General features: G+C 46.0%; 1 protein-coding gene across 1 annotated transcript; it reads left to right on the top strand.

Annotated features, from left to right (window-relative positions):
- Positions 1-11,676: 11,676 nt before the first annotated feature.
- LOC139833652 (putative F-box protein At3g25750) lies at positions 11,677-12,855 on the top strand. The gene has a single exon (XM_071823988.1). The coding sequence runs from the start codon at positions 11,677-11,679 to the stop codon at positions 12,853-12,855; it is 1,179 nt and encodes a 392-aa protein (XP_071680089.1).
- Positions 12,856-20,107: the final 7,252 nt, after the last annotated feature.

Raw genomic sequence — 20,107 nt, 5'->3', positions numbered from 1 at the left:
TATTATCATGTTCATTACCACTTTCGGCAAAGATCGGAAATAGAAATACTATTAGGATCATTAACAGGTTCAGAGGATTCTACAACATTTTTATGTTTCTTCTTCTTTTTCTTAGAAGGAGCACTAGTTTCAATTCGTTGAGAATCTTGTTCAACTCTTTTGGGATGCCCTTCACGATATAGAGGATCCTGGGTAGAGACACCGCCTCTAGTTGTTACTTCATAAGCATGTTTCTCTTTAGAATTATTATTTTTTAACAAGTCATTTTGCACTTTAGTGAGTTGATCAATTTGAGTTTGAACCATTTGAAAATGTTTAACAAGCATCTTAACATCATTGGAGGTTCTCTCCACAATATCATGCAAATTGCTAATAGCTTGAGAATTTTCCATTAGATGATTCTCTACTCTTATATTAAAATTTTCTTGCTTAACAATATAATTATCAAACTCATCTAAGCATTGAGCAGGAGGTTTCGAATACGGAATATCTTCCCTAGTAAAGTGTTGAAGGGAGTTTACCTCAATCATGGATGAAGGGGGAATTATCTCACATATATCTTCTATGGGAGGTAGATTCTTCACATCTTCGGATCTAATACCTTTCTCCTTAAGAGACTTCTTGGCTTCCCTCATATCTTCATCATTCAATTTAATTAAACCCCTCTTCTTCAATATTGGCATCGGAGTTGGTTCAGGTGTATTCCAATCATCATGATTCCGGCCTATTTTAGCCAATAATTCTTCAAATTTCGTCCTGAGTTCTTTTCCGAAACACAACCAGCACAACTATCCAAATATGCTCTAGAATCAACGGTTAGTCCACTATAGAATATATCAAGTAAATCATGCTTTTCCAAATCATGTCTAGGTCGAGCCCTGATAAGAGAGCAAAATCTTGCCCATGCTTCAGGCAATTTCTCTCCATCTTCCTGGTCAAAGCTATAAATTTTCTCAGAAGCAAAGATGTTGAGCACTAGCGGGAAAGTATTTCCGAAAGAAAACATCAAGCAAATCACCTGGACTTTTAATAGAACCAGGAGGCAAATTATTATACCAAGTTTTAGCATCATCCTTTAATGAGAAAGGAAAAAATTTAGCAACAAAATAAGTGCGCATCTTAACATCATCAGAAAATAAGCTACTCATAGAAGAAAGTTCATTCATGTGTTCTACAGCACTTTCTTTTTCAGTACCACAAAAGGGTGTTTTCTCAACAATAGCTATATGAGATAGATCGAGAGAAAAATCATAATCTTTATCCTTAATGCATATAGGAGATGTGGAAAATTTAGGATCAGGAGATAGCTTATGTCTAACAGTATATTGTGCGAGAAACTTTTTAATTTTTCTTGCATCAGCAGTAGCATTGCATCTATTAATAAAATCATCATTAAGCTCCACATAATCCTCATCAGGATCATCACTAGAATAATCAAGTTCAGGTGAATTAACATGTGTAGCAGCATTAGGAGTTTCAGTATTTTCAATTTGTCTAGACTTAGCAATTGTAGCATCTAGAAAAGATCCCAATGAACCACTATCATCAAGCACAGCAGAAACATCATCAATATTATGAGAATTTTTAGATTCAGCAGAAGTACCAGCAAGTGAAGCTTGTGGCGGTGAAACAAGTTGACTTATCACAGATGGTGAATCAAGAGTAGTAGAGGTACTCAGAGTTGTACCTTTTCTTGTAGTGGATGGTAATATGGCGACTTTAGGATCGCGAGATTTTCCCATGATGGAGAATTTGCAGCGAACAATATCAATCCAAGTGAACCTCCAAATAAAGCTATGCTCCCCGGCAACGGCGCTTAAAACTGCCTTGATAACCCACAAGTATAGGGGATCGCAATAGTCTTCGAGGGAAGTAAAACCCAATTTATTGATTCGACACAAGGGGAGACAAAGAATACTTGAAAGCCTTAACAGCGGAGTTGTCAATTCAGCTGCACCTGGAAACAGACTTGCTCACAAGAGTTTATCAAGAGGTAACAGCTTATAGCAGTAGCAGTAGTGAAATAACAGCAGCAGAGTAACACAGACAACAGTAGTGATTATAGTAAACAGCAGGATTAAAATACTGTAGGCACAGGGATGGATGACGGGTGTTGCATGGATGAGAGAAACTCATGTAACAATCAAAGCAGGGCATTTGCAGATAATAATAAAGCGGTGTCCAAGTACAAAGCAATCCATAGGCATGTGTTCCATATATAGTCGTACGTGCTCGTAATGAGAAACTTGCACAACATCTTTTGTCCTACCAGCCGGTGGCAGCCGGGCCTCTAGGGAATCTACTGGATATTAAAGTAGTCCTTTTAATAGAGTACCGGAGCAAAGCATTAACACTCCGTGAACACATGTGATCCTCACATCACCGCCATCCCCTCCGGTTGTCCCGATTTCTGTCACTGGGGCCTTTGGTTCCGGACAGCGACATGTGTATACAACTTGCAGGTAAGATCATAAAACAATGCATATCATGATGAAATAATAACATGTTCAGATCTGAGATCATGGCACTCGGGCCCTAGTGACAAGCATTAAGCATAACAAGTTGCAACAATATCATCGAAGTACCAATTACGGACACTAGGCACTATGCCCTAACAATCTTATGCTATTACATGACCAATCTCATCCAATCCCTACCATCCCCTTCAGCCTACAGCGGGGGAATTACTCACACATGGATGGGGGAAACAGGGATGGTCGATGGAGAGGCGTCGGTGATGATGATGGCGATGATATCCTCCAATTCCCCGTCCCGGCGGAGTGCCAGAACGGAGTTTCTGGTCCCCGAAACGGAGTTTCGCGATGTGGCGGCGTACTGGAGGGTTTCTGGCGACTTCGACTTCCTTCTCGCGATTTTTAGATCGAACCCTTTAAGTAGTCCAGAGGGGGGCGTCGGAGGCCAGCCGAGGGGGCCACACACTAGGGCGGCGCGCCCCCCCCTGGGCCGCGCCGGCCTGGTGTGTGGGGCACTCGGGCCTCCACCTGGCTTGCCCTTCTGGCTCCCTGAGTCTTCTGATAAAATAGGCCCATTGATAGAAATTCCGAGGATTTTCCCGAAAGTTGAATTTCTGCACAAAAACAAGACACCAGAGCAATCCTGCTGAAAACAGCGTTAGTCCGTGTTAGTTGTATCCAAAATACACAAATTAGAGGCAAAACATTAGCAAAAGTGTTCGGGAAAGTAGATACGTTTTGGACATCATTGTTAGCGACGCAGAGGCATGCACGCGGGTTTAGTCTGTCGCCTTCCTCTGGTTAAGCGGCATTAATAGACGCCCAACTTTTTCCTAGGCGGTGCAGCGAAGAGTCTCGTCACGCATGGCCATCCGCGCCGAAGTTAATTGCCACCAACTCCCCCAGCCGCTTCCACTGCCGCCGCTGCATAAAAGGAGAACGCGCATTCTCGGCGACTCCACACCATTCTCGTCCGCTCCTCCACACACCCCCACACCACAACCATGTCGAGCAGCCGCCGCAACATCCTCGTCACCAACATATTCGGCCGCGGTAGCCTCGCCATCACCGAGGCATGTGCGATGTACATGACGCGCTACCGTGTGCCGCCGGACATGCGCATGCTAAGCAGGGGCTGGAAGATGGTCGTCAACCGGATCGATGTCCCGCTTGCGCCCACATCAGGGACTGGTGCGTGGCGCGATGATATCAGGGCTTAGCGGCGCCGACTGATCCCAGAGGAGCGCACGGATCCCACCTGGGCTGACAACAACAACAATGTCTGGTGGGTCGAATTCTTGGACGCAGCCGCGGCGAAGAACTGGGCAGCATCGACGGCTTCATCCGGCCGCTCACGTCCTAGAACAAGGACGGGCGAGCCCATTTCTTGGTCATGTTGGGATGCACCCTCTCCGTCGTCCTCGATGGCATCCACAACGGCGTCCCCAGGCTGGAGATGCGGCCATGCTTCTCCTACCGCGTCTCCCTACCCCTTGCCGAAGCGCAAGTTGAAGGAGGAGTACGAGACATCGGCGCCCTAGCATAGATGTAACAGCAGCGGCGGCGTATCGATGCTCGAGCCGGTGCAGCGGGCTAGCCGTGATAGCGTTGCCATCATCGTCCCGAAGCCGGAGGTGAAGGAGCATTCAGAAAAATCAAAAATATTAAACCAAAATAAACATTGTTAAACTTATAGATATTACCCGCAAAAAAACTTATATATACTAATAGGCGAGCTATTAGTTCTCACATTGGCATACTACTGCAATGGATTTACTACTGTTCAGTGTACCACATTTTTCTGTTCAGTGTACCACATTGTTAACAAAAGTTACTACTGTTCGGTAATAAATATTAGTGTCATATTTTATTTATCTTTGCTTTCATTTTAAGAAATCTGAATTAATTGTAGCCGTGATGAAATGCAGAATCCGCAGCAACGACGCGGGCATTTTCCTAGTCTATACCTAATAGGAAAATGATCCAATCCCCCCGGGGGATAAGATCGCTGCAACCTCCGGCTCCGTAGCCGTTGGATGAGGCGCATCGCGCACGCGCACGCGCTCACGCGGAATCCCAGCACGACGCGTCATGAGTGGCCCCCACCAAGACATTATCTTCTCGTCTCTCTCCCGCAACAGCCCCGGCTCCGCTGCAGCCGCCAGCCACGCCGCCGCGGGCTGCCGCCGCGTTCGGCCGCCGCGATGCCGCTGCCCTGCGCGCAGCCTTCGCCTCCTCTACCTCCTCCTCCGCCGCACCATGCTTTGCTTTCCGCGCCGCCGCCAGGTCCGCTCACGCCGCCGGCTGGGTTCCCTCGCGCCGCCGCCAAGGTCCGCCGCGCCGCCGGCCTGGTTCCGCTCGCGCCACCGGCTGGTTCCGCACGCGCCGCCGGCCGGGTTCCGCTCGCGCCGCCGCCAGTCCCCACTCGCGCCGCCGGCCTGGTCCGCGCACGCCGCCGGCTGTTCTCTCCGCGCCGCCGGCCATGTTCCGCACGCGCGCCGGGCCGGGTTCCGCTCGCGCCGCCGCCAGGTCCCCACTGCGCCGCTGCCTCGGTCCGCGCACGCCGCCGGTTGTTCTCCTCTCGCTGCCGCCGCCCCCGGGGAAGGCCAAGATGGCTACCCTCGGCGCACGCGCTGGAGCGGGGAGGACCTTGCGCTGGAGCAGGGACGGGCCGCGCGGAGTGCCCCCAGGACCATGCTGCTCCCCCGCCGCCCCCACACCGTGCTGCTCCTCCGGTGGCCCCACGAATCCTTGCTGCTTCTCCGCCGCTGCGCCTACACCTAGCACAAGCACGGCGCCACCGACCCGGCGGTGCTACCATGGGCGAGCCAGGTTGCTGCCAACAGCGGCCCTCGTTGCTGCTGACGGCGGGCCAAGTTGCTGCCGGCGGTGGCCTTCCTTGCTGCCGACGGCTTGCGACATGCATTACATGGATTTTGCTGTTATATATAGATTTTTTTTGCTACAACCGTTTCTATGGTTTTGCTATGTTAGTATACATATTTTGCTACTAAGTATTTTCGGTGATGTATTAGGCGAAGTCTATTTTGATACAATAGAAATGACCTCGCCACAGACCTTGTAAAAAATGTTGTGATGCTATTTTTTTTGCTATAATTGTTTTGTTGTTTTGCTACTTTAATATAGAAATTTTGCTACGAGGTCTCCGGCGAGGGTCTTCGGCGAGGTCTTCGTCAATATTTTCCGATGATATTTGGGTTTTGCTACATTAGCATTTTTCTGCTACAATAGCATAATTTTTTTTGCTACGAGGTCTCCGGCGAGCTCTCCGGCGAGGTCTCCATGAGCTCAGCCTTTTTATTTGATTTCATGATCGAACCGTTTTTGCTACAATGTAGCAAAAGCGGGTTAATTTTTTGCTGCCGGGAGATGTTTTTTTGCTACATTCCGTAAAAGAAGATCTGGCCGTCCAAGATGACCGATCCAACGGCTGGCGACCCGGGGGCTGGGAAATCAGATCCCCCGGGGGACGCCCAGCAGTTTCCTACCTAATAATAAAGGAGCTAAGATTTCTGCCAAAATTTTCATCCAATAATTTTTGAACCGTTTTGCCCTCCCACTAAATCGTATAATACTGCATCTGCCATCGTGGGTACCATTTCAGTTTAATAACGAGGTTTTCTCTTGCGCCTCCCTCTCCGGTCCAGGCCACTTGGTCCGAGCTTATGGCCTAATGGCTGGATCCCCGCGCGTAGATGTTCGAGCAGAGCAGAAGTGATGGGATACGCGGCCTTCGGTGGCAGCGAGGTAGAGCCGAGCGGCCGCTTTCTCGGCAGGGATTTCTCCCGAGCTAACTTGATTGGGGACGGTCTTGGTCCTGCTGCCGCTTCCTTGGACGCCGCCATCTGTCCACACGCCCCAAGCTCTCCGCCGCCGCCCGCACAGCCGCTAGCCCGCCTCCTCCACCGCGTCGCGCACCTTCCTCCTGCACTCTACCACCGGAACGCTGCCCTCGTCGCCACATCGCGGAGGTTACATGCGAGGCGGAAAAATGTGAGCGGCAACGTCCGCGAGCAAGCCGAGCAGATGAGATAGAGAGGAGCAGAGCCGCCCGTGCATTGAGGATGGTGCTACGCATCGTTGGTGTTAATGGGAGTATTTCGGGCCACCCTCGTCGGTGAAGAAGGAGAGGGGGCGTACGGGTCTGGAAGCGCCTCCTCGAATCCTCTTTCGATGCACATGAAGCTTTGGAGCGTCCAGGCCACTGAGTTCTCATCAGCAGCCTCATGTTAATATAATTCCTGTGTACTTCCCAATTTCCAACAAGCGATTGTCGGTGTGTTCAACTAATTTTGCTTTCTAGGAGATCTGAGGCCTCGCTGAATTTTGTTGGGGTTTGGGAGGAAGGGGATTAACTCCATTTACATATATGTGTCAATTGTTCGATGAAATGGCTCTAAGAAAACTGCTACGTCTGGCTTGCAATGGGAAGTCTTTTCAAATGCTTGCCTACCTTGGGATTCTCTGCCGACAGAGCATTAAGCACCTTCAGTTTGATCTGTTTTTATCGTGTTCTTGAAAAGGAGGTAGTAGTGCTCTCTCCTCTGTGATTGCAAAATGGTTAATGTTGTAATACTGCAATCGTAGTGTAATTCAGTACGACAGTAGCGCTTTTGAAGCTGAAGCCATTCTGAAAGAATTATAATTGGCCAAGGATCACTGCTGGAATGCCTGTGCTATTGTTTTTGAAGGCCAACAGGCCAAGCTGCACCGACTTGATATCACTGTGCGAACCATGAGACCAGCTTGGGAACAAGTCTTGTCCCATTGATGCATCGAGCGATGGCCCATGGGTGACACAATTTTTGTTTAGCAGTAGACTGTAGCAGGTCTTTTGATGGATATGCTACATTTGACTTGACAAGCTTTGTGTCGTACAAAGCATTATGTTCCTCCTTAGACTGCAACTATGCCTACAGGTGGTAAAAGATTAGATGAATGGGGTCAGTTGATTAAGGGTGCGCCTATTGGCCGCCTTAAGCGGAGCGGACAATCGTGTCCGCTCAGGCCGGCGTAATCAATAGGCAGCCATGGGCTCGGCCCGTTTAAGCTTTTCTTTTCTTTTTTTCGTTCAGTTTAAATTTTAAAATCTGAACAAAATTCAAAATCCAACAAATTAAAAACAGAACAATTTATAAAACAAAAAATTTCATGTTGAACAAAATTCATATTTGAACAAATTTTGAAATTGAACAAATTTCGAATTTGACCAAATTTTGAATTTGAAATTTTTTCAAAATATGAACAAATTTATAATATGAACAATTTTTAAATCAGAATAAAAAATCGTCATCATGAAAACCAACACAGCAAAAACCACACAAAACCGAAAAAACCCGAATAAAAGGGTAGACAAAAGGAAAAACCGTACATGCCAGACGCTAATGGGCCGGCCCATCCTATCCGTGGCTTAACCGGGAGCGAATCGCTCCCGCAATGAGCGGCGAATAGGGATGGCATGTTTTTAGGCTCGGTTGCTCATGACTAGGTATACAAATCGATGCCACCGGATGAGATAAAAAGAGATCGGATTGGTTTGAAAAAAGATAGAGAAAAAAGCCCCTTGCGAGGCTAAGACATGCCACCGAAAAACTAGGGAAACTTAGGACTAACGTGGCCACGCCTTAAGATAAGAAAATTTAATTTCAATCCTATAGAAACTAAAGGCCAAATGTTTTATTTATATATATTTTTGCAAGAATTATTATTATTATTTGATCCGGTTTCAACGCACTAGCTATACATATAAATTTCATGTATATTATGTTCACATATATAGTGAGAAAACTTTTAGACAATCGTGGCAACACACGAGCATTTAGCTAGTGTTAGATAATTTAGACAAAAAATCCTGAATCTATTGCAGAATTGTTTTACAAAACGTTGTTGCAATTTCGAAAATGCTACATATACGCAATAAAAATTGTTACATTCCAGATTTTATTTGCAGCATTGGTGAGATTTCATGCAGCATAATTTCACGACTTCGACAGACTATATGAAAAATATTGGAGACCGATGCTGCTACATACTCTAATTTTTTTTGCCACATACGAAATGTTTTTGCAACGTGATGGGACGTGCGAGATTTGCTCACTTAAGTGGATCGGACGTTTCCAGAGACGGCTGGTGAATCAGCCGGCTGTATCCTAGGGAATGCATTTCTAAATGCCATGACAGAGGTACACCTTTGTACAAAGGATGGACCAAAATCCCACTTAGAATGTTTTGGCTCACATGGAGCTGATGTATTCCGAGTGAATTCAGAAACTTTCTTAAGCGGAGACTGATGAAATATTTGCTTTGAGGTTACAAGAATGGGAAAGTAATCCTTGCTGAAGGGAATGTGGTTCCTGTTAAGCATGCCCATGTTGATGGTGAGGCAATTCGGTCAAGGCATGGATAACTCAAGACTAAGTGTGGAAAATATTTTTAACCAATTCAATCTTGCTGGTCCATTTTTTGCTCCAACGGCTCTCAGAGCTAAGGAATCCCGGTCCAGTATCCACTTTCCGTCCTGACTGGCTACGTCCTTGCCCATTTCCACCCTTCAGAGCATCCCAGCTGTTGGGGCTCCCCAGGATGAAATCCGGCGCTATTTAGCGCCGGATGGATGTATTTTGTGGTCTGCCGAGGCTCATTTTCCCAGCGGCGAGCCCATGGTCGCCTACTGACGCTCACCCACCGCGTGCATATCGACGGTGCAGTCGCCGGGAAGGGGAACCGTCGGAGTGGCATCGACACGTTGAACCGCCGTAAATGGTCCGCGAAGTGGTCTGGGGAGCCCAAACGCCTCGTCGGCAACCGTCGCAGTGGCGTCGACGCGAGAACTGCCGTAATGGAGCACGGACTTCGCGGAAGAGCAACCGCCGCTCACTTCATCGAGAGACCTACATATACGGTTTCCGACGTCCGACGCCATTCATCTATTCTCTCCTCACCATCCTCTGTCAACCATGAGCGATCTGTCTTCGCCATCGGACACCGACAGCGAGGGGAAGCCGCCTGGATGGCGCCATTGGTGGGATCAAGCTGCATCGTCCAGCAGCGACGATCCCCCCCCCCCCCCCCCCGCCGGCCAGCGAGGACGAATTGGAGGACGACGAGGAGGAGGACGAAGAGGCCGATGAGGAGGCCGAGGAAGAGGAGGAGGAGCAGGAGGAGGAGGAGGAGGACGAAGAGGCTGAGGTCGCTGACGACGAGGAGGACTCAACTTCCTCCGACGAGGAGGTGACGAGCCGGAAACATCGCCGCCACGACGATGAGGCGGGGCCATCTAGGAAGAAGTAGTTTAAGTTTGTTTTAAAGTTTTTATATGTAATTTATTCGAATTATATATAATTTGTCTATGTTGCACCACTTGAGAGTTCAAATCTTTCGTTCGACGAGGGTATTGCCGTAGATCGGGAAGACGAGGGTAGTGCCGTTGATCGGGAAGACGAGGGTATTGCCGTAGAAACCCAGGCCATTGTCGCCGACAGGTCGGGGCCACCAGACGGTTCCCGCGATTTTCTCTTATCCAGAGTCCCCGAGTGCTCCCCGGGGGGGCCGGGGATGGCCTGGGCTCTCCGGACGGATGAAAGGCCTAATCCGGATGAAAACGAGGAACCGGGGGCGCGACTGAATCGTTTTCATCCATCCGGATGACAAAACGCCGTCCTGGGGGCCTCGTCGGGGAGAAGGCTGGAGATGCTCTCACAACCTGGTCGCAAAGCTCACCACCGGCGGTTAAGCTGCCAAAACCTTCACTTCACTTTGCTTTCCATCTCAAGCATCCAATTTGAATTGTATCTGATTTGCCGCCACGCACGGGGCGCCGCGTAATCCCCTTAACTTCGACCCATTTGCATCTCCAGCCAACCGTCAGAAACTGTCGTCGGGTACAGCTTGCCTGGAATAAAATCCTACTCTGAATCAAGGCCGGATTCAGATCCACTATTCCAGGGATAGTATATGACGGGTGGACTCTTGTTCCTCGATCAGGTACATCCAAATCCAATTCTTTCCCTGATCAAATTGGCGTAGGAAGGACTAGCAAAACTGCTCGTGGGTTGCTACGGTTTAATTTTTGTTAAATCATTAGAAAATGAGCTTCTAGAGTTAGTTTGAATGTGACTAAAAACAATGGTTAACAATGATCCATAATCTATTTGTAAAAAGAAGCAAATCTTAGATGAACTTCGCATGGCGGCGTTGATACGCAGTTGACGACCCTTCATCATCATGTCGAACGTAGCGACGCTGTCAGGGAGGACGCTTCGCACGTATCTGAACCGATGGGGCCTCAGGTTAGGGAGCACAGATATTTAGCGACACAACAATCGTGTAGGTCTGAGTCTTCTTGTTTTATTCGGTCAAGTTTCTTCTCGTGCCTAGATCCCGCCTTTGAACGTACAATACCAAACTGGGAATGAGAACGAAAAGACGGACGAAAACACATTTAGGTTGGACGAAAGCGCATAGCGACGGACGAAACAAAGGAATACCTATCTGTTGCAACAGGCTAATTTTTATTTTTTGTGGAAAGATGTTATGGTGTAGCGTTTGTTGGTGCTGCGTTCGGTCTGCTGCTTAGCTGGACCCGCTGCCTCGCGTGGTACTCCAGCCTACCTTTGTCCTCGCATTTCGTGCTCCACCTGAAACCCTCAAGCCACGCACACTCTTCTTTATGTCCCCTATCGTCGATGGGTTGATCTTCCCGTTGTGGAGGCAAGGAGCATCATTTTATACCATAGTAAATTGAACGAAAGTGTGTTAAAAAAATGAACGAAAAAACCACCTTCGTTGAGTATAGTACACTTTATATATGATGCTCATATAAATTAGCTCCAGCGCACCCATCTGCATAAGAATTAGAAGCAGCTAGATCTAACCTTCCAAAAAATCAATTAAAATTAACAAAACCTTGATGATGAAAAAGGCTAATCCATTTGCATCTCCAGCCAACCGTCAGAAACTGTCGTCGGGTACAGCTTGCCTGGAATAAAATCCTATTCTGAATCAAGGCCGGATTCAGATCCACTATTCCAGGGATAGTATATGACGGGTGGACTCTTGTTCCTCGATCAGGTACATCCAAACCCAATTCTTTCCCTGATCAAATTGGCGTAGGAAGGATTTATAAGCAGAACACGGACAGAGTTGCAGCCTTGTCGTACAGCTCTAAGTTTGTGGATCGACGATGAAAGCTCCAGCTCCAGATTGGTCCGAGCTTCCAGTCGACATAATGTGCGACGTGCTCAAGTTGCTCGAGTGCCCAGACCTCGTCCGATCCGCCGCCGTCTGCAGGCTCTGGTACAATGCCTACTCCATAGCCCGCCGCATCGGTATCTGCCTTGGCCACCAAACGCCCTGTCTACTCTACTGTACCGAGGCTGACGGGCTCAAAGCTCTTGGCATGTACAGTCTTTCCGAGCGGAAGACCTACACTATACCGCTCCCTGAACCTCCCATATTGAACTGGATCGGCTCATCGGACGGATGGCTAGTCACTATGGATCAGAAATCTGAACTGATGCTGCTTAACCCGATCACGGGTAACATGATTGCGCTCCCTCCGGTGACAACCATGGAGCATGTTAAGCCTCTCCTAAACGACGACGGGGTTCTTGAACGGTATGAGGTGTCTTACTACGATGGACAGCTTCCGAGGGTAGAGGATGCGCGTAGCACATTTTCTTTGGACGAGTATGGTGACCTGGTCTATTTAAAGGCAACTTTATCGGGTGATCCCTTAGTTGGTGAATGCATTGTCATGCTCATCCACGAGCCGTACATGCAGCTCTCGTTTGCCAAAGTAGGAGATACTCACTGGAACTGGCTCAACATGCATAGTTACTATTCAGATTGTATATACCATGCCGGATGGTTCTACGCAATGGCTGATGAAGGTGCTATCGACGCGTACAACTTAAATGAACCATCTGTCATCCACAAGAGATTGTTACCCAAAATACTTCGGACGGTTTCGAAATGTCACATTGTTCAGGCAGGATGGGGAGATGTCCTCCAAATCATTAGGAAGGAGACATATAATTATGAACAACCAGAAGTTCGGAAGTATGTCACTGAATTCCAAGTGTACAAGGTTGATTTTGATGAGAAGAAGCGTGTCAAGATGACAGGAATAGGAGACCATGCATTGTTTGTTGGGAAAAGCACGACATCTTGCTTTAGCATAAAGGATTACCCAGACTTGATGCCAAACCATATATATTTTACTGAAGATCACGAAGGAACACAATCTGACCATAAAGATGAAACTCGTGACATGGGAGTTTACAGCATTGAGAATAATACCACAACTCATGTGGTTTATCCTGAACTTTGGATGAATTGGTTGCTCTCCCTATATGGCTGACGCCGAGTCTTGCAAAAACTGGTATAGATCTACTTGTCCCTTAATATCTACTGGTATGAAAAGTACTGCTAGTTGTATATCTCAATATTCACACTCTATGTCCTATATATGCTCCTCCCCATAGAATTGTAGAAATTCCCTTCCAGCAGTAAGATAGTTAACATTATTGCTATGTAATGTCTTTTTCCCTTTTCTTTTTCTGTCAGAACATCATAATTTCTTCAGCATGTTTAGTTCTATTTGGTCTTCTTGTTAGATGGCAATAAAACATGCTGCCGTTTTTTTTAAGGATGTTGTCTACGAGAACTCCATTTTCAGTTCCTTCACTACTTTGGTGCAGTCTAGAATACTTAAAACCAGACAATTGTTTTTCAATTGTTGTGGGCAAGGCCAATTTCCTATTCGCTATTTGGGTATTCCGATTCATTATCGGAGACTTGCAATTGCTGAATGGAAAATTGTGGAAGAAAGACTACAAAAACGCCTTAGTAGTTGGAAAGGTAAATTGTTGTCCCTGGGAGGAAGATTGGTACTCATTAATTCGGTACTCACCAATATGGTACTGTATATGTTATCATTCTTTCTTTTGCCGAAAGGAATTCTGCATAAACTCGATTATTATCGATTCAGATTCTTTTGGCAAGGGGATAGCGAGAAAAAGAAATACCGACTGGTGAAGTGGAGTATAGTTTGTAGTCCCAAAGATCAAGGCGGACTTGGAGTTCACGACCTAGAGGTTAAGAATTCAGCTCTGCTGGGTAAATGGCTTTTTAAGCTTCTTACCGAGGAGGGGATATGGCAAACTATCCTTCGGAGAAAGTATATTGGTTCGAAGACTTTATCCCAAGTGGTTTGGAAACCTGGGGATTCTCACTTCTGGGCTGGTCTCATGGCGACAAAGAATGTTTTCTTTCGCCATGGTACTTTGTCGATTAAGAACGGAGAACAGATACGTTTCTGGGAAGATGTTTGGTTAGACAATGCTCCCTTAAGTGAACAGTATCCCGCTCTGTATAGTATTGTTCGTCGCAAAGGTGATACCATTGCTGCGGTAATGGCTACCTCACCCCCGAATGTGACGTTCAGACGGATTTTACTTGGACAAAGGCTATTAGCATAGAATGATCTAATTCACCGACTGGCAGATATTCATCTATCACCCAAACCGGACGAATTTAGATGGAATCTTCATGTAGATGGCAAGTTCTCAGTTAAATCGTTATACAATGCGGTCCTTCACTCGATACACCAGTTGATAATAATAAGAAAATCTGGAAGATGAAGATACCATTAAAAATCAAAAAATTTGGATGGTACCTTCACGAGGAGTTATTCTTACTAAAGATAATCTTGTGAAGCGAAATTGGCACGGAAGTTCAAGGTGTGTTTTCTGTCATCATGATGAAACTATTAAACACTTTTTTTCCAAAGTGCCATTTTGCACGTTCTATTTGGTCACCATCCAAGTAGCGTCTACCCCGTATCCCCGACTAGTGTAGCCAATGTCTTTGGCAACTGGCTTCGTGGTGTCGGCTCAAGGTTTAAGTTGCTTCTTAGGGTGGGGGCGCTTGCAGTTATCTGGGCGCTTTGGCTAAGTAGAAATGACAAGATTTTTAATGATAAAAAATGTTCTTTGTTGCAGGTCATCTACAGATGTACAGGTATTCTCCGTTCGTGGTTACCTCTTCAGCGGGTGGAGAACCGAGACCTATTTACGGAGGTCTGTACACGGTTGGAGGCTACGGCGAGGGATACTTTTTCCCTAAATGGGTGGCAGCATAGTCTGCGGATTGTTGCGCCACCCTTATCTTAGGCGTTATATGATTCATCGCTTCGATATGTATTTCGCCTTGTTTTTATATACTTTGATTCCAGATACATAAACGGCTGTGTGCATCCTGGTTATGCAGAGGCTGGATGTAATTGCTTCCCAAAAGTAATAAAGCATCCTTTATCGAAAAAAAGAAATCGTGAATCGCTAACTTATCGGTCAGTCTTAAAATGGAGATTAATCGCTTATCGGACGATTAATCGATTTTATCGGTCGGCCATTTATCGGCTTATTTTTTGTAAATTCTAATTTTCAGCACTAAATTTTATATAATATGCTATGCATAGATAATATTGAAGCATTGAACCGAAGTATTACCTTGATTTCTTGCATTTCAATCAATCAAAATGAAAATTTTGAGCTAATGTATAGTTCTACAAGACAATAGAACATAAATAACGACTGCCAGACCAAATTTCAGCGAAATTTCACTGAAAATCGGCCAAAATATCGATCATCGGACTAAAAATCGGTCAAAATATCGGTGTAGCGATAAATTAGCCGAGATGCTAAAATGTTATCGGTTACCACCCGATTCACGATAAATCGGCCGATAAATCGGTATCTCGGCCGATTTTTTGAACAGTGTTGTTTTTACTATGCTACCTATAAATCTCTGGTTTGTGATAGTTAACATTACCATGTTTGTGTTTGACAACTAATCGCACCTCATAATCGCAGGTTTTCTAGATAATAACATCGGGGGGCAGTAATTTCATTGCAGTGATCAATAACCATCTGGATACATCTTGTAATTCAGAATTGGTATCGGCACATTTGAATCTGTAGCAGTAATGCTTTATCCTGAGAATGTTTATGATAATTTGAGGAGGCATGCATACTATATGAATATAACACTTCCACATTTTGTTTGGTACGGTTTACCCATGTTATGTATGCACTCGATTCAGCTAATGTGTTGGGCAACGTATTTGTCTTTCCAGACGACTTTATCAGCCAGATTCCATTACCACAGAAATAACGGAACGACAGGTTTAAGCATCAGTGTATTTGGCAATGTTTTATAGTGTAGTTTATTTCCCGTAGGCGGCCACGGAGAAACCCTATGCAATGGAAAGGGCTCCAGGGTTTCGGGTTGAGGCTATCGCAGTCCTTCAGCGCGAGATTCTGAGCCAAAACCTGTTTCGCCACAGGATAGAGCCAGAGGAGGTGCAGAAATGGCTTGAGCTCACGCATGCATAAGGGGCTGAAATCTTAAAAAAATAATGATAGCAGTACTATTTTTTTTAAAAAAAGTTATAAAAGGGGAGCCAAATAAAACAAAAGAGAAGGAGCTGTCGTTTGCGAGGAAAGGCGGGGGCGGAGCAGCGGTAGCAGTGCCAGTGCTGGCCATGAAATACCATGTGAGGACGAGACCGACTCGATTGGATCAATCAACCGGGTGTGTTAGCAAAACCTTCTGTACAGCGTCTGTCATCTAAGTCACCCGCCCAGTCAGCATTAGAAAAGGCACTGAGGAGTGTAGAAGGAGTCCGATGAAAAGTAAGAACAATAGTATGTACGTGTACCATGTATATACCTTAAGATCCTTTTTATCGATGTCCAATGTGTAGTAGTTTAGGGACATGAAGATATTGAAAAACCTTATTGACAGAGAAAGACAAGTCAGATCGTTTCAATGTTATGTACTGAAGAGCGCCAACAATACTCCTAGGGCAAGATGTACACTGTTCCATACCAACACGTTTGACCAAAACAGAAACATACTTATCTTGGCTCAAAAGCAAACCATCATGTTTGTGAACCTTAAGACCTAGGAAATAATGAAGATCCCCCAAATCTTTGAGAGAAAACTCATGACTGAAGTTGTGAAGGAGAGCCAAGATAGCAGTGTCAGAGAAACTAGTAACAATAATATCATCAACAATCAACATAAATGAGCAAAAACATCTCAATACCTCCTTGATCAAAGAGAAACAAAGAAGTATCTACCTTGGAGGGAATGAAACCAAGGGTGTGCAGTTTAGAAATGAGATGAGAGTACTTGAGGTGCCTGTTTTAATCCATAAAGGGATTTGTCAAGCTTGCAAATAATTTGGAGCAACGGAAGACTCAAAACCAGGTGGTGGTTTCATATAGAGATCCTCTTCCAAAACACCATGTAAGAACATATTCTTGACATCTAGCTGCCGTAAACTCCAGCGTTTTGACACTGATATGGATAGAACAAGTCGAATAGTAGTAGCCTTAACAACAGGACTGAAAGTGTCCACACAATCTATGTCATACCTTTCTTTGAAACCTTTTGCAACCATTCGAGCTTTATACCTGTCTATGGTACCATCATCCTTTTTCTTGATACGATAGACCCACTTGCAATCGATAATACTTTTGTTGGAACTTGGAGGAACAAGATGCCATACGTTGTTGGCCATGAGAGCATTATACTCATCTTGCATAACATGTTTCCAGCTTTGCATCAGTGGGAGCCTCAAGTGATTTATGGTTCTCGTGAAGAAGTTAACAATGCCCAAAGAATTGTGCCATCAGAACAAATTTTTGTATTTTTTGTACCTTTTTGTAGTCGAGTGCGCGGTGCAGCAGCAGGAGGAGGTGTAGTTGCATCCGGCACTGAACATCCCGACGATGGTTGCATATAAGAATCTGCAGCAGATGCACTGTTGTTGTCCCTTGGTGAGGAGATCCCGAGGTTGTCTCCCGTGTCGGAGAGGATGGAAGAGGACAGTGGGGTGATGCCTGATACGTCCAAAACATATCTACTTTCTCCGAACAGTTTTGCTGTTGTTTGGCCTCTATCTTGTGTGTTTTGAATGCAACTAACGCTGTTTTCAGCAGATTTGCTCGGGTGTCTCGTTTTTGTGCAGAAATCCAACTTTCAGGAGAATCCCCGAAAAATATAGAAAAACTCATATTTCACCTAAAGACTCACGGAGCCAGAAGACGAGATGGAGGGGGCCACAAGGAGCCCACACCTACCCTAGGCGCAGGCCAGGCCTTGGCCGCGCCTAGGGGTGTCCTGGCCGCCTCGGCCACCCCATCGGCCTCTCCTTCGCACTATAAGAAGCCCCTGGCCTGAAAACCGATGGGGGTTCGACGTTTTCTAGAAAGAGTTCCGCTGCTCCGCCGCCACCAGAAACCCTAATCCGGGGACCAGAAACTCCGTTCTGGCACCCTGCGGGGACGGGGACTTGGAGGAGATCATCGCCATCACCATCACCGATACCTCTCCATCAACCATCCATGATTCCCCCATCCATGTGTGAGTAATTCCCCACTCTAGGCTGTAGGGGATGGTAGGGATTGGATGAGATTGGTCCTGTAATAGCTATAAGATTGTTATGGGCATAGTGCCTAGTATCCATTGTTAGTATTTTTGACATTCTTGCAACTTGTCGTGCTTAATGCTTGTCACTTTGGGCCCGAGTGCCATGATCTCAGATGTGAACATGTTATTGATTCATGATGATAATTATTGTTTTTGATCATATCTGCAAGTTGTATACACATATTGTTGTCCGAAAACCGAGGCCCCAAAGGGACAATAATTGGGATAACCGGAGGGGATGGCTATGATGTGAGGATCACGTGTGTTCATGGAGTGTTAATGCTTTGCTCCGGTACTTTATTTAAAGGAGTACCTTAATTACCAGTATTTTCCCTTCAGTCCCCGCTGCAACGGGCTGGTAGGATAAAAGATGTCATGCAAGTTTCTCATTGCGAGCACGCACGACTAAATAGGAACACACACCTATGGTTATATTATGCTAGGATGCTTATATCATTATTACTTGCAATGCCTATGTCTTGCTATTATATGGACTATCTCATTCATGTAACGCCCGTTCATCCATCCCTGTTCCTACAATATTTTAATCCTGTTGTCTACTGCAATCATCGCTACTGCTGTTTTTTATTTCGCTACTGTTACTTCACTACTACCACTGCTATAAAACTGTTACTACTGATAAACTATTGCGAGCAAGTCTATTTTCAGGTGTAGGTGAATTGACAACTCATCTATTAAAGCTTATAAATATTCTTTGGCTTCCTCTGTGTCGAATCAATAAATTTGGGTTTTACTTCCCTCGAAGACTGTTGCGATCCCCTATACTTGAGGGTCATCAATGCCGCGTCCCGTAGCAAAGGGGACCGGGCGATGTAGAGCCACACGATGGAGGAGACCCGAGACGGGATGTGGCGACGTCCGTTTGGTGCACACACGGGGTTGCAGAGGCAGGAGCAGAGGAGCTTCCCACATGACTAACTAATCAGTTGGATAGAATATTGAGGCAATGTTTGTCCCGGGATCAGGATGGTGAACCTAAGCAGTCCGTAGTAGCATGGGAAATGATATGTAAACCGAAACTAAGGGGGTCTGGGTGTAGTTAATTTTCAAAAGCAAAATGCGGCTCTGTTGATTAAGTTCTTGGATAAATTCTATAACAAAAAAGGAAGTGCCTTGGATGCAGCTGATTTGGTTTGCTCATTACCAGGAAAAATCCCACATGAGGAGAAGTTGTGTGGCTCTTTTTGGTGGCGAGATGTTTTAAAGCAAGTTGATAATTTCAGAGAGGTGGCTGTTGGTCGAGGTGATACTGCTTTATTTTGGAATGATAAATGGAGTATTGATGGTTCCACTCAGTCGATGAGCACTAGATTTCCCAAAAAAAAATCCCTTTGCACTTAGTGATAAGGTCTTTGTTTTGCAAGTTTATGATTTGGATGACTTGTTAAGCTTGTTTTTATCGGCCATTACCCATACATGGTTTTCAAGAGCTAGCTGAGTTAAAGGAAATTATGCAGGATAATCTATCAAAATGAGCAAAATGATGAATGGCATTATTGTTGGGGTGAGAATTATTCTGCTAAAAGCTTCTATGATCATATTCATGCTGTTGTGAGTATACTTTATGGGTATATCAACGGCATGGCCTAGATCCGGCAAGCCCGGGTGGCCCACAGATGGTGATGTGGCATGTGGCCCATCGGGCGGCCCAGCTACTGTAGATCCTGAAGGATGAAGTCCAGCCCAGAAACGAGGAGCCGGATCGCAACCGACCTACGGAGGAGGCCGGATTCGTGAAGGCCCATGAAGTATCCGGATCCAGCACGGTCCTGATGGAAGGCGGATCCTTGACGTACACGGCAAGATATTGTAGCGTAGTTAGGCAACTTGTATTCTGGCTAGGACTCTCCATGTAAACCCTAGATCCGTGCGCCTTTATAAGCCGGATCCCGGGAGCCCTAGAAGCACAACCATAACTCATTGTAACAAAGTGAAAGCGCCCAGATAATTCCAGACAAGCAACAGTAGGCCTTGCCATCGTGCAGGTGTTCCAAAGCTGGGTAAACTGCGTACCACCGTCCCGTGTGCACTCCGCCCTATGGCCCCTACTTCTTTTCCCCCTCGTGAGGATCCCTCCTCCGAGGAATCATCGA

Source organism: Lolium perenne, chromosome 7, assembly GCF_019359855.2.
Source record: "Lolium perenne isolate Kyuss_39 chromosome 7, Kyuss_2.0, whole genome shotgun sequence".
NCBI classification, from domain to species: Eukaryota; Viridiplantae; Streptophyta; class Magnoliopsida; order Poales; family Poaceae; genus Lolium; species Lolium perenne.
This window is presented reverse-complemented; position numbering and strand designations above follow the sequence as displayed.